Genomic DNA, 14,467 nt, shown 5'->3' on the forward strand with positions numbered 1-14,467 from the left:
CTTTGGCCTGGGTAGTCTATGGTAGTCAGCGACAAAACGGTGCCGAGCACCCAGGCTATCAAATTCGAAGCTCCACGACTCAAGAACTCAGTACATAAGTACAGTTTGGGGGTCTTCAGAGGATGTCATCCTTAAAATTAAATCGGTGTGACCTAATAGATTAATTTGCTGATCTCTGATTGTTGAAAATAATTAAAAGTACTACTTGCATTGATGTGATCATAAAATGTGTAATTCAATTTGACAAAGTAATAACATGTGAAATTTGTAACTTTGATGATACAGAATATGTAACATTTTGTATGAAACAATTTAGTCTGTGAAGAATGAATTGTATCACAGTACATGTATGTAATAAAAGATTGTACACCAAATGCATGTATCTTGTCTATTAACATGCTATTCCATTAGAAAGTTGAGGATAAAAGATTATCTAAGTTAAGTCTTCCTACTCCCTTTCCTTTTAAATAGTTAGGGCTCTGGATTGAGATGGTGGATAGAGCACAAAAGCGTACCGGAAAAGTTGGCGTCTTAACAAATCTATGACATTGACTTTTGCATGAAAAAACCTTACCCTTCATAATCTAGAAGGCTATCATAATTATGATCATTTCCATCTCTAAAAATTGATTTTCCTGGCAGATACTTTGAAATTCGTTATTATGTCTAAAAGTATGTTGTACAGAACACATTGTGTCACAAGACTTTTACATGTCAAAACGTCTTTAATACAACAAAATTACAGATACATGAAAGTTTGTATGGAAAGGTTGATATGTTATGTAGACAGATAAAGTTTAGATATGTACAAACGTTACAACATACATAAACACAACTTAAAGTGGTCAACATACATAGATGATATGTTTGGTCATTAATTCATTTCTAATTTTGTCAACTTGTCATGTACATCATAAAACTAGGAAGATGGAAAAAATACATTGAATATTAAATGAATCATTTGAAATGAGTGAATGAAGGTCAAATGTTGAAGACTGAAAATTCTTGGTGAGTTCCTTTCTTGTGTTGGAACAAAGCTGAGTCTTAACAACTGTATGGATTCTACCAAGTAAACACAGATGAGCTTTTATGTCTTTTGTTTTAAGCTTGAGATGCCAGCACCTCTAAAACTATAAGCTGCTTTTGCAGACCTTCTGCAGCTAGCTACATTGTAGTGTACCTCTGGCGGCATATTTTTTTTTTCTCACACAGTATGTTCCAGCATGCTATCCCACCAGGTGCCTTAGTCTGGCATTCAGCTCCTTCTCTTTGGTCAGAAGACTGTTGGTGTGCTTCTTGTAGGCATCAAACTCCTAAAAAACAAAGCAAATTATGCATGGTTGATTTGCAAATAAGATGAATTTGTTTCCTCAAAATGCTGTATGTCAAACATCTATCTGTCGGTAATTTTTCACAAAATACATACATGTACCATAAAATACATTTGTATAAACAAAAAATGTATATCCTAAATCTTTATACATGTACCACTATATTATGTGCTAGATATACCTTTAACAATTACAGGGGAGCCTTGGGCACCATTCACATGATACATACCATACAGTACATTATGTATCACCTAAACCTAAGTTATACAATCATCATGTACAATGTACATGTACATGTATCATCTATCATAAAATGTGTTAGATATACCTCTAACAATTACAGGGAAGCCTTGGACACCATTCATAACACATTATAACAGTAGTGTGCAACATAATACCTGCTGATTAAAAGTAACCTTCCCAATGTCCAGTGTTGCCAGGCAACTTACAATCTAATTGCCATCTCCTGGTTGATGCTATAATTATATCACTACGGCTGACTTCATGCTGTGGTAAGCAATTTCCTCAACCCTGTTAAACTGCAGGGGTGTTTTTTTTTTAGGTCTCCAACTCTGCTGTTGTCATCCACTTGCCTTTTCCCCTCGTTAGGCCAGGTTGATTTGATTTCAGGGTGTCTCAAAAGTTTGTTCTCCCTAATCAGCCTCACATTTACATACGTACGGTATGTCACAATAAATACAACACCTGGTCAAACAAGCCTTTTCAGGTGCTTCCTTGCACATGTGTGTCAGTTTGTAGACTAGACATTTTCTCCCTGAAGGAAATGTTGCTTCCCTTTAAGACAAGTCCAGGTACTAGGACAGGACGCCCATCTTGTCTCAGCACCAAGGACAGGGACATCGTTCGCAAATCAAAGGGCAAAAGAAAGAAAACAGTCCTGCCAAAGACTCAAAGACTTAAGAATCATGGAGAAAATGTTTCCAAGAATGGAAACTGAAAAGCAAACAGTACACAAGTTACAAAATGCCCCTGTCAGAACATCAAAATCAATTATAGAGAAGGGACCTTTTCCACATATACCACAGGAATTGAACCCAAAGATGAACAGAAAAGGCAAATATAAAGAAGGTTTGACCTTTGTATATAGTTGGTTTCTTGGAAAGGCATGTTAGGCCATGTTGATTTGATTATATGGATGACATCCAAAAGCGCATGAAATTTCATTTAAAAAAGAACCTTCAACCAAACCTTCAATTGCACAAAGCAGCTGCAAAATGAGCAAACATATGCCATAAATTACAAGAATAAATAAATATTGGAGAGCTATACAAATGTCATAGTATGGCAAAGTCAATTCCAAAGGAAATTTTAAACAAAATGTAAAGAGATGAAAACAAAGACAAACTGTATTATTCGCCATACCATACTCTGCCATACATGCACCATACTCTGGGTGTTGAGTCATTTGTTCAACCTTCATGACCACGTAGATTTCATAATGAAGGTGAAGACAACTTTTTTTGCCAAACTTTTTTTTTATTCCCATGCTCGCATCAGTAATTGGTTTCCCAGGGAATGTAATTTTTTCAATCAAATCAACAATTTCAAGGTACTTTATACTGTACATTATGTTTACTGACAGTAAGGGCACACCTCTGGCTTAAAAACAGCTGCAGGGGTGACAGATGATCCACAAGTTTACGTTTAATTACTCCCTCTGAGCAAGGAGGTTCAATCATGGAGTTGTTTTTCTACCTCCATGGTTCAATCAGAAGGAGAAAACATGCACACAATTGGCAAGTTGCTGTGCCCTTTGCTTTGACCTGCTATTTCACTCTGCCATCCATTGTTAACAAGCAGTGACAGCGTGGCATTAATTGCTATGCATTTCCCTGAAAATGAGCCAAGGCATCACAATCTCTGATTTTAACCTAGCCCCAAACATTAGACAACAACATTTCCAATGATTTCCCTATTTAGAACACTTGGCAGAGTTGCGAAAATATGACACCTTTGGCTAAGGCCTAAGGAAAAAATGTTGTGTTTCCTGTTTCCTGACCAACCCTAAAACACTGCCGGCCCTAGTCTTGTTTTGTGCGTGGACCCCTACAAGGGACAAATTATATTTTTTGAGCTGATCGACCTTGATAGCTGAGTGATGAAACATTGTACAATTGTTTTTGCAACATTGACATTGAACATATTGTGTCCTCCTGCAAGTTTAAACTGTATTTTATAAGTTGGTTTACCATGCAGAGATCGCCAAAGTCTAATAAAAAAAGAAAGAGAAAAAAGATAATCTTTACCTACCAACCCTACTTTATCAGGACTGATACAGGAAACACAACTGTTACATTTTTTCCTAGGCCTAATTTTTTTATAAAGGACAAAGCACACACACACATGCACACATAACACACACAAAGATACACAAACAGATGACATACTTTAACCATGGTCTCCACCCTATCCTGTGCCTCTGCCAGCTCCTGCCTCAACTTTTGCACCTGAAGGTTGGCATCAACGGCAGCAGCCTCTCTCCTGAAGGATAGAGGGAAGGAAAGAAGGAAAACAACAGAAACAAAACTGCATCAGAAACAATTACCAGTAATCAATAAGTGAATCCATGTAATGGTGGTCTGCCATGAAAACTCCCAAACTTTTACTAAGAACAATAAAAAAAACTGTAAATGTTGCACTCAATTTTACCTTAATGGTACCTTAATTTTAATGTAAACTATCAGGAAAGACTTCATAAAAAGATGACATACTCAAATCTGGCAAGTGCTGCCTGTTTTGCCTTTTCCGCTTCATCTATTTTCTGCTGGAACTTTTCAGCCTCCTTTTGCTTTTCCTGAAATCATAGAACATTAAACTTACTAACTCTTACTAACTGATCATTACTTATTCTACAGGTAACAAAAAATTATAACTTTTTTGACATTTTGTGAAACATAACCACCTTCTAAATCACGTGGAGTACTGGTTTGGCTCAAAACCAAGAGGTCCCAGGTTCAATTCTCTAACATGCCCTATGTTGTGCCCTTGGGAAAGGCACTTTGCACGATTTTCCTCATGTACAGTGAAGTGACACCCACCGGACCTTTCGGCTAATGCTGTGTCAGAACACTCATTACCAAAGGATTTGGTGTCGCCAATGTGCCAAGATCTGTACATTTGCAACTAAGAACTACATTACAGTTTTTTTTCTAAACTGTAAAACTTGAAGAGTAGCTAGCTACAAAGTAATAATTAGTATTATTAAGAGCTGTGCCATGTGATAAGAATGTTTGAACTTGTGAAAGTACAAAATACAAGGGCTTAGGACAACACAAGCTGACATTTCTGCTCCTTTAAATGTACTTTTTACATCTAAAAATAACTGAAGATGTCACCTGTATGATTTTCCCCCTCTGCATGGAGAGATCCAGTAGTTCATCTCTCTCCTTACTCAAGGCTTTAAGTCTTTCCTCCACTTCTTTACTCATAGTCTGTCTGTCCTGCTTCACTGAAGAGAGCTCTGACTGAAGTTCTGGAAAAAAATTGCTCAATAATCAACATCATATAGAAGTTCTGGATTGCATTTTGGTTCATGCCCGAGGGCTAATTGCATGCTGACAAGGGCAATGACTACAGAATGTATAATTGAAGAATGGTATAAAACCATGTGCTAACATTAAGGTCTACTTCAGTCTTCTACCGTAATCTAACTTTCTATCTCCACATAAAAGTAACAGTGTACAATTTGTATGTACATGTGACAAAGAGAGATTATGTAATACACATTAGACACTGTAATAAATGAAAAATGGCAACTACCCTAATATATTCTATTTCTAGTTACTAGTACTATAAGCTATTGTGGGGGTTGACTTCTTCTCTGGAGGGAGTGGGAGATGAATTGTCTGACTTTTTTAAAAATACACAGAAGTCAGGAACTCAGGTTGGAAAAATTACCAAATATTACAAGGTGAGAGACAATAAAATTATCACTACATGGTATTTAGAAATAAGTGGTGCAATTTTGATGATAAACGTTTGATGATAAATTACACATGATGGGCTAGTGTTTTGAAAACAGTTTGCTAGTGAAGTAATACATGTATGGTAGGTAATATTACAAACAGAGTGAACACAAATACATCAGGGAAGAAAACAAAAACATGACAAATGGATACTTTCCTTATGAACAGTTTATCATTAGGCCTAGGAAAATAAATGTTGTGTTTCCAGTTTATGTCCTCTTAAAAAACTAGGGTTGATAGGTAGGGATTGTCTCTTTTTTTTAGATTTATGCTAAAAATGGACCAACAAATGTGGAAAATATCTCAACTTACTGAAAAAATTGCTTCTGACATGCATTATATAAATCACATTTCAGAAGGGTTTGAAATTGACATGTCAGATTTAAACAAAATTTACCAGTGTTCGATCAAAAACAGGCTAGGGTCAGCTGGGAAACCAGGAATACAACATTTTTTTTCCTAGGCCTTATAGAACATTACAGAAGAACGTTATGTTTACCATTGATTTTGGCCTGTGCTTGTCTGAGTTGTTTCTCCAGAGCTGACAGTCTGTTGTTGTGTGCTTGTTCCTGTTGCTGGAGTTCTTGTGTTAGGGAGCTGTGAGGGAGGTCATATATACAGATGTATGAGCCTTATACTATATATTAACTTATACAGACTTCTACACAGTAGTGTTGTTCTTTCTGTCACATAAAAAAGTTAGTATAGCCCCCATTTTCACCAGTGCTTATCACAAAGGACTAACAATTTGCATTGATGCAGTCCTTTCTTTATACAATCTAACATGCTTAGAAATACAAATCCACAATCTAAACACTGTGGTCATAGGTACTAGTATTTAGAAATCCAAGGTTTTCATTTCTAAAGGAAAAAGAATACAAGCATTGATAAGCATTTTCCCTATCACCGGTGTACTAGAACCTAAAAAAAGTCCTAACACTAGACGCACTGCTAGAATTAATATATTGTCATTCAGACATCACGGGTAAAATTTACAATCTAACTTTTTTAAAAATCTGGACAATGTCTCAACATACTTGCATTTCTCCTCCATTTTGCCTCTCTGTCTGTTCAGACTTGCCACCTGTTCCTCCAGAGCTGCTATCCTCTGGTCTCTTTCCTCCAATGCCTCGTTGAACAACCTTGCATTTTCATCCCGCAGTCTTTCATTCTCTTTCCTCAGTTTCTCGTTCTGTCGTTTGTACTCGTCCTTGAACTTTATCATTTCTTCATGGTTGGAGGCCAGCTCGTGAAACCGTTCGTCCAGAATGTTGAACTTCCTCACCTCCTGCTCTAACTGTTCCTCCGCTTCTTCCCGGAACTTTCTCAGCTCTGCGTTCACTCTCTCCAGCGTCTGGGCGCTCGCAAGGTGCTCGTCAGAACGCCGTTTCAGGATACAGATGAGCTCCGACTGCTCGTCGATGCGTGAGCGCAACATGGCGTTCTCAGACATGTCGGCATTCGCGTAACCGAGGAGGTTTTGAACAATTTCATTGTTTTTGCTCTTTTTGTCAGAGTTGGCCACAGAAGGGGAGCTGGAGGAAGTAAGGGGAGGAGCAGTCTCTCCATCTCCTATCTGTAAAGACAAACATACAGTAACTGTTGTGTCAATCATAGATCTTCCAATAGTAGGAGTTAACATTACAACTACTGAAATATCAAAATTAAAGACCCAATGTATGAAGTCCAAATGCATGAGTTCTTTTATTCACATCCCTTTGTTATACATGAGCCTGTTAAACATTTCGAAAACCATCTGTCATCTTCATCAAAGACAATATAACTAGCCCTAATATTGAATGACTGACGGTCATCGAAATGTCAGCTCATGTAAAACAAATGGTTGTGAATAAAAAACTTTGCTATTTAATCCTTCACCAACCTGATGAAATTATTTATGGAGTCCAAATGCATGTTTTATGCAAATTACTCACAAGGTCAATTATCATACACAGTAAACAGCTGTCTAAAATGATACAACAACAAAAAAAAACTCCAAACAACACTTCTTCCTTCAATACCAGCAGTGGCTTGGAGTTGATTATGCCATGATTGCAGAATTTTTTGCCTCACTCAAATTACAATGTCAGTCATTGCATTAAGATACCGTAATTCCTGATTTTTTTTCACGGTACTTTTATGTTCTCAGTGTATACTGTCACTTCTGTGCTGCAAACTTATCATTACGCTAACAAATAATTTGCCAACTTTCTCTCTTTTGCACCTGCTGCCACCGTGAACACCTTCATTTTTCTCAGACTGTGAACTTTTGCTACCATGAATATAAAGTGAATTACATTATTTCCTTGAATGGAAAGATTACATGTATTGAAAATTGGTGTTAGAAAATCGTGCCTTGTCATTATAAAGTAAGATGATACTGTATGTGGGATTAAATGAAATGAGATGACTGTAAAGTGTAATGTAAACTAATAAAAAAGGGTCGCAGGTGCAAATTTATGCTAAATCTACAGCTACACAGGTGCTGCACACCACATCACACCTGGACTCACCTGTTCCCATGTGAGTTTGTAAGATGTGCCCCATTCCTGTCACACAAAAAGTACAGGTATCACACCTATGCACTCTACAGCTACTTTCTACTGCTCTATCTATAAGCTGTGTTTTATACAGTAGTGTGTAGCTTGTGCAATCTCCAAGCAGATGTCTGGTTGGGTTGCTGTCAGAGGATGTCAGATAACATTTGATTACATGTATATTGTTTCTGTGTTTACGTGTTCTTTTATCAAATTACATTCGTACCATACAGTCTTTAAAGCTTGTGCTGCAGAGGTGACCATAGTTCATTAGAATTACTAGTAAGTAAAAATATAATTTTGTTGTTAACAGTTTGATTATGCACTGGCCGATTAAAAGGTTAACAATGAGATTAATTTTTTTGTGTTGTTGAATCAGCCTGTTCTTTATCTTGTTCATCTTGTAAATTTTGTAAGTAAATATTTTGAGGAGTCCACAATTGGTGTAATGCAATTATTACATGCCATTTTGGCGGCAAATATGAAACAAGAACAGACCGTACAATACAGACAGATCTAACAAGGAAGTAATTTTGTCATGTCATAGTGAGTTTTGGACTGATATCCCTCGGTAAATTTTAAAAATATGTCTTATGGTGTAAATTATAACGGTACGTATGCATAAGTTGGAATTTAGGGAATATGTTTTCTGCCGTGCAAATAAGAACCGTGATTTGTCGCAACAACGTGCGTCGCCTGTGATAAACGTCGCCATCTATACAGTCCTCATAACTTTAGGTCAAAGAAAATAGCACAAACATAGTGTTTGGTTGGTACCTGGTGGCTTTGTTCGATCATAACTTTCAGGTCCCTCGGCGTTCTCATCGAGGAAGCCATTTTGAAAACCACTTGTTGATGGAAAAATATATCCCATCATCCCCCGCGCGGACAGGAAGTTTACACCAGTGCGCGTCGGTTGCTTAGCAACGACCTATTTATGAGAGAGCCCTCTGACGGGATGGCTGTGAACTGCAGGGTTGGATGTTCTTTGTGCTTGCACCCACGCATTAGGGCCATTCTGCTTTTCTATTGAAGACGAGCATCTGGTTTGAGCACTTTGAGGGCAAAACCTACGTAAAGATGCATGGAAAGTCAGCAGTTTTCGATACGTACATAATTAACGCACATTAAGTCTCAGCTCATTGAAAAATCTTGGCATGCGTATAATTGAAGCGTCAACTGCAGATGTTCACACATTAAAGACCTTCTAATAGCCACGCCTACCTTTTTCTGATGCAGCCGAATATTAGCAGAGTTCGCCGAACAAAGACTTTGCGCCGACCTACTCCTATCTATCATGGGGCGTTAGGCTAGTGTTCGGAAAGCCAATTCCTTAGATGATATGTAGTTTAATGTACACAAATAAAGAAGGTATCAAAAAGCCCCAGGCCTACATGTAAGTTACTAGTAGTAGCGACTTTACTCTTCCAGATATGAAGGATAATTTTCTTTACTTCATTTAACATCTGTGTACATAATATCACCAGGGTCCATAATATCACCACCTTGAGAAACAGTGTGCTTTAAGATGTTTTTACTGCAACATACTTTTGGTACGCACTCCTTCACACATCAAATGTACATACCTAGGATATATTGCAGTAAAAATATCTCAAGCTTTAAGCACACTATTTCTCAAGGTGGCGATATTATGGACCCTGGTGATATTATGGACTGTTAATTTATGTTAACTGGAATGAAATATACACAATAATATATGTGTGAACATTCTTATGTTGATGCTATCTGTATGTTGCGAAACAAATGTTTGCATAAGCTGACAGATCATGATTTCATAACGTGTTTCGTAACTTGCTGACATCCTGCTGAGTTTGTGTAACGCACCTTACGTATTGATCGGTGAAACTTCACAGTAACATCCGTCACAAATATTTAACTGTTGTTCTGGAAACGCCGAATCGTAACAAAGGAAGACCGTTCACTTGTTTCATTTCTAAAAGTTAGAACATGAAAGGAAGACTTTTAGACTTTTTTTAAAATGTTCATCCATAATATCAAATCAACATGGCCATAGTTCAACAGATGGTCTAACTTTACGACATGATTTTTCAGTCTGCCCTTATGATCTCCAATTTTACAATTTTCAACACCATTCCATGATTAAAATCCGTTCATCATAAACTATATCGAAAGATCTAGAGCATCACATAGCTACAATGAATGAGCCGTGTGTGTAAAATGTCGACGAACGAGAAACCTTCAGAATTTTAGTTTTATAACTAGGACTAGGTGGATATATAACCAAATATCGACCATCATGTAACCTACTTCAGAAATGTTCATTCGGGGCAGAAAACACTTCGCTTGCGGATATCAATAATCGATGTCAGAACCATTGAAAAAGTTGCCAAAACGCACCGTAAGCGAAAAATTCTTGCTGACAAAGGCTTCTCAACAGTACTTGTACTTGCTGTAGAGTCATCAAAGTAACCAACTTCATTCTTCAGCAAAAACCGCCACCAGTGAGGTGAAACCAAGTAGTCATCACTTCTCAATAAACAAGTATCTGTAAGGACTCTCTTGTGGTCGATTTTTCTCAACAAAGCCACTGAACATGCTATGTTCTAGACCTACTTTGCGCTTTAGCCACACGGCAACATTCTGATGTACTGAAGAGAGTCCAACAATACCTTCTTATCATAAGTATCATGTCCAGTGTGAAGACTCTCGGCGACAAAGAAACCCTGTCAAGTGTTTACTCTGTTATACAAGCGTCAGCAAAAATATGAATTGTCTCAACACTTGGAGTAGTATTGAACCAGGATGTCTCTTTTGTTTGCTTTGATGAGTTCCGTGTCCTCTATCTAGAAGTGTGCTTTTCCAAGGGGGGTATAAAAAGGGGGACTCCAGCCGGGATTCCTCAGTCCCACAGGGACCACAGTTTATAGTTGGACTATTACTGTGGATATTTTGCCCCTCTTTCCCCCCATCGAAGTCTGCCTTATCCTGTGGGCAATTTAGCGGGGTAAAACAGGAAGAAAGCCAAGAGTGAGAATGGCACGGAGTGCCGAGCTCGCTATTTTTCTGGCCGCGCTGGTGGCGTTTTCAACCACGTGAGTTGTTAGTTTCTTTGTCAAAAAGTAGAAAAAAACCTTCCAGTTAATAAGTAGATGAGAAATGCGTTCTGTACTCCTTGTTCTTCCTATAAGGAAAACTTTTATACATCGGAGTCGGAGTCATGGCAGTCATAGTGTTTCAGTAATTTCTGTTAGCCTCTACCAGGCTTCGGGAAGCGGCTGGAAAGAGTAATCGGGCAAATAGACAGATGATATATCTGGGGAGTTGGTCTGCGTTAAGGAGCGAGAAACTGTTCCCTTAGCACGGACCAACTCCTTTGGCATATTAGCTGTCTATTTGGCCAATTTTTACTCTTTCCAGCCGCGCGCGCTTCCCGAAGCCTGGCTAAATTGATCACATCGACCACTTGTAGTGAACATAATGTGTAATCTTTCCCCCAAAAGCTAGACAAAAGCTTCAGTTTTGGGAACCAGAAAGTAGATCTAGAAAATGACCCGTATATAATCGTTCCAATCTCTTAAAAATATTTTTTGCACAATCAAGTTATGCGTTAGGCGTGTTACTATTAAATTTTCTGAAGGACGTACGGAACCATCGACGGTTGCCAAGGATGTATCAGCTGTCACGTGCATATGCCCTGTGCTGTACTGCGAACATTATCAATCTAAAATCAAATTCGCCCACATGAGAAAGAGGCTTCGCATTGCCACACATTCGTTTTCCAGCAATCTACATGTTCATCTTTAAATTTACAGCTTAGACTTCCTTTATATCCTACGTACTTGGCTAGTATAGAAAACGTATGCAATCCCTATACCAGATATGAACGTCGACACTGAACTTCGTTTCATTTTCTTGTTTCAGTAATGCGGCTATGAACAAATACCTCAGTTATGGTAAGTCAAAGCGTACACTTTAACTTTTAGAAATAGAAATGGACATAGATTTAACTTTTCCAGTACTTTAGTTCATTTGGCCGGACGACTGTAAGCCTATTTGACAAACATGTGCGTGCGGGACCGCGGTATTAAAATGAACCATGCCTTTAGTAGAAAACGATTTTTATATCGGAACATGATACGTTTTTCCGAACCTTTTACAACCTCAGATACCAATGATGAGTAACTTATGTGCTGTCTCCTTGTCTTCCTTACAGATGACATAACCTATGATCCATCGCTACCCTACTTTGGCGGTAAGTTTTAACTTTGTCGTCTTTTTGATTTATTCCAATCAAACTGTTGCCAACTTTTACCGAAAACTGATCATTTGAATGACGATATCCTTAGTCTTAACATCTGTATATCGCTAATTGTCCTTGTAGTGTGAAGCGTTCCTGTGTATTGAAAATATTAATATTTTCTTCAGCCAACAACAAGTGCAAGAATCCCGCCGTGCCAAAGAATGGGAGGGTTCAGTGTCATCTGACTGAAGATACCATGTAAGTACTATGCCTTATATAGAAATGAGAGATATATCCTCTATACTTGTATACGTTTCCCAGCTTAAATCATTTAGGTCGAACAGAAAAAATCGTATTCCCTATGAAACTATACAAACCATGTATCATTACCTTAATATGTTCATATATACAACTGTTTTAAGAAGCAAGATGAAGTTGAACCTGTAAATATACAGTGTATAGTAGTTGGCATTAGTATGTATAGTTAAAGATTACTGTAATGTTTACCTCTGCTCTATTCACGACCTGTACTTAGCTTGTAAGGGCATAAACGTCTATACAATGAAGGTCTTTCATTTTATTATATATGACAACAACACTGACATTGAAACTAAATATTCATGGCAATCCGTATACAAATGATATAAGATGTGTTTAAAGTACGCATACAGATATGCATTTCTTCTAAAAGGACGTAAATAGCACTTAAAAGCATTCCGCGAAGACACTATATATTTTGTTATAAATATAACTAAGTGCAAATGTAGTTTGTATTAAATGTGTTTGTAGTTCTGTGCTATGACAGAACTGTTATATAGCTGTAGAACACGTATTCAGTGCATATAGTCTTAACAGCTGGAATTACATATCGTGTAGACGAAAGGGCAAGCGGCGCCTTTTCATTCGACAAGGTGTTTCTTGAATCTCAGAATCTTCTCCAGAGTATTCAATCCCCGCCAACTTGACGTCTTCAACGAGACAGACGTCTCGAGTATACATAGACCCTTCAAAGTCTATAAGTCTGATCAAAGTCTACCTTTTATCGTTATGCTCATGAGAGCAGTGACATATGAAAACGGGAGCCAAGTGTTTGATCATCGAGCCCAACGTATCATCAGATCAGAAATGAAAATGTCAAAAGAGGACTAATAGCGTGGAAAGAGGCTTAGTGATACTATATGGGAAGGCGTGTGGTGAGCGCAGAATAGATAGGCACATTTAAAACGTGCATTAAGCCCCTATCACACAATGGCCTCCCGAACACTGCCGAACCCCCCCTAATCATGGTTAAGAGTCCGGAACAAAGCCGGCTGTTACGAAGGCACACAACGACACTTCCATACACCTCTTCCGCGCCCTGCCACACCGACAGTCACCTCTTATGTCAGTCATTCCACAAATGTGGCAAATCTTAATAATAAAAAAACCGTGTGAACGAAAGGTGTGTGGAAGCCAGACATGATTCAGTAGGTAGTCTAGACTTGTTGATCACATCTGACTATGGCTATGTCTCTTCTGACCAGAACGTGCGTAGCCAACTGCAAGGACGGGTACCAGTTCGAGTCGAACCTGGAGAGCGTCCAGTACTCCTGCGTCAACGACGTGGGCGTCTGGAGCCCTGCCGACGAGTTCCCCAACTGCGTCCGTAAGTAAAACAAACAAACAAATAAACAAACAAACAAACAAACAAACAAACACAAGAGCTATCTATCATCCAAAAAGCATGACCCTAGCATGTCCAAATCACGAGATATCAAAACCGGGAGTTCCGCTGCAGTACCATAACAAGCTGTCAGGGGCCCCAAATCTGATGAATTTGAACTCTTATACCCACCCACCTACCAAATATCAAGATAATTCGTCTACGCTTTCTTCAGTTATGCTGTTGACACACACAGGAACAGACACAGAAACACACACACTTCCCTCATGACCTGAATGAAAACCGGCCTACAGGCCAATTTGAGCTTCTCATGAATAAAGAATGGTTCAAACAAACAGAACTTTGAATTAAGTAACACCTACAAGCAGTACGCTAATTTATGATTATTTTTATAGTCTCACCAATCGTACAAACAGAAAAACTAACTCATCTTTCTCTCCACAGCGACTTGCTACTCTGGCTGCGCCAATGGAGGGACATGCGTGGCGCCAAACGTGTGCGCATGCCCACCGGAGTTCACCGGGGCTCAGTGTGAACAGAGTACGTATACGTTAAGATCTTTATAGACGTTGAGTCGTTTTATATATGTCAGATTTATTTGGGTTAGTAAATAATCTGTGTGTGAGTGAGTGAGTGAGTGAGTGAGTGAGTGAGTGAGTGAGTGAGTGAGTGAGTGAGTGAGTGAGTGAGTGACTGAGTGAGTGACTGAGTGACTGAGTGACCGAGTG

At 38.5% G+C, this 14,467-nt stretch overlaps 2 protein-coding genes across 3 annotated transcripts; one reads left to right on the plus strand and one right to left on the minus strand.

Moving 5' to 3' along the window:
• Nucleotides 1-1,179: 1,179 nt before the first annotated feature.
• LOC109469596 (coiled-coil domain-containing protein 89-like) lies at nucleotides 1,180-8,765 on the minus strand. Of its 2 annotated transcripts, XM_019768135.1 has the most exons (8): nucleotides 8,632-8,736; nucleotides 7,831-7,866; nucleotides 6,355-6,893; nucleotides 5,817-5,914; nucleotides 4,688-4,824; nucleotides 4,064-4,146; nucleotides 3,740-3,833; nucleotides 1,180-1,313 (listed from the first exon to the last, which is right to left on the minus strand). In XM_019768135.1, the coding sequence occupies exons 1-8, from the start codon at nucleotides 8,689-8,691 to the stop codon at nucleotides 1,227-1,229; spliced, it is 1,134 nt and encodes a 377-aa protein (XP_019623694.1). In that variant the 5' UTR covers nucleotides 8,692-8,736; the 3' UTR covers nucleotides 1,180-1,226. The 2 variants fall into 2 exon arrangements, with proteins under 2 accessions (XP_019623694.1, XP_019623695.1); XM_019768136.1 differs by lacking the exon at nucleotides 7,831-7,866 and having other exon boundaries at nucleotides 8,632-8,765.
• Nucleotides 8,766-10,756: 1,991 nt separating this feature from the next.
• Nucleotides 10,757-14,305, plus strand: LOC109469576 (hedgehog-interacting protein-like). Its single transcript, XM_019768110.1, has 6 exons — nucleotides 10,757-10,928; nucleotides 11,758-11,789; nucleotides 12,050-12,088; nucleotides 12,262-12,334; nucleotides 13,600-13,721; nucleotides 14,184-14,305. Exons 1-6 carry the CDS (start codon nucleotides 10,870-10,872, stop codon nucleotides 14,303-14,305), a joined length of 447 nt encoding a protein of 148 aa, XP_019623669.1. The 5' UTR covers nucleotides 10,757-10,869.
• Nucleotides 14,306-14,467: the final 162 nt, after the last annotated feature.

Source organism: Branchiostoma belcheri, unplaced genomic scaffold, assembly GCF_001625305.1.
Source record: "Branchiostoma belcheri isolate BF01 breed outbred unplaced genomic scaffold, Haploidv18h27 scaffold209, whole genome shotgun sequence".
In the NCBI taxonomy this organism is placed as follows: domain Eukaryota; kingdom Metazoa; phylum Chordata; class Leptocardii; order Amphioxiformes; family Branchiostomatidae; genus Branchiostoma; species Branchiostoma belcheri.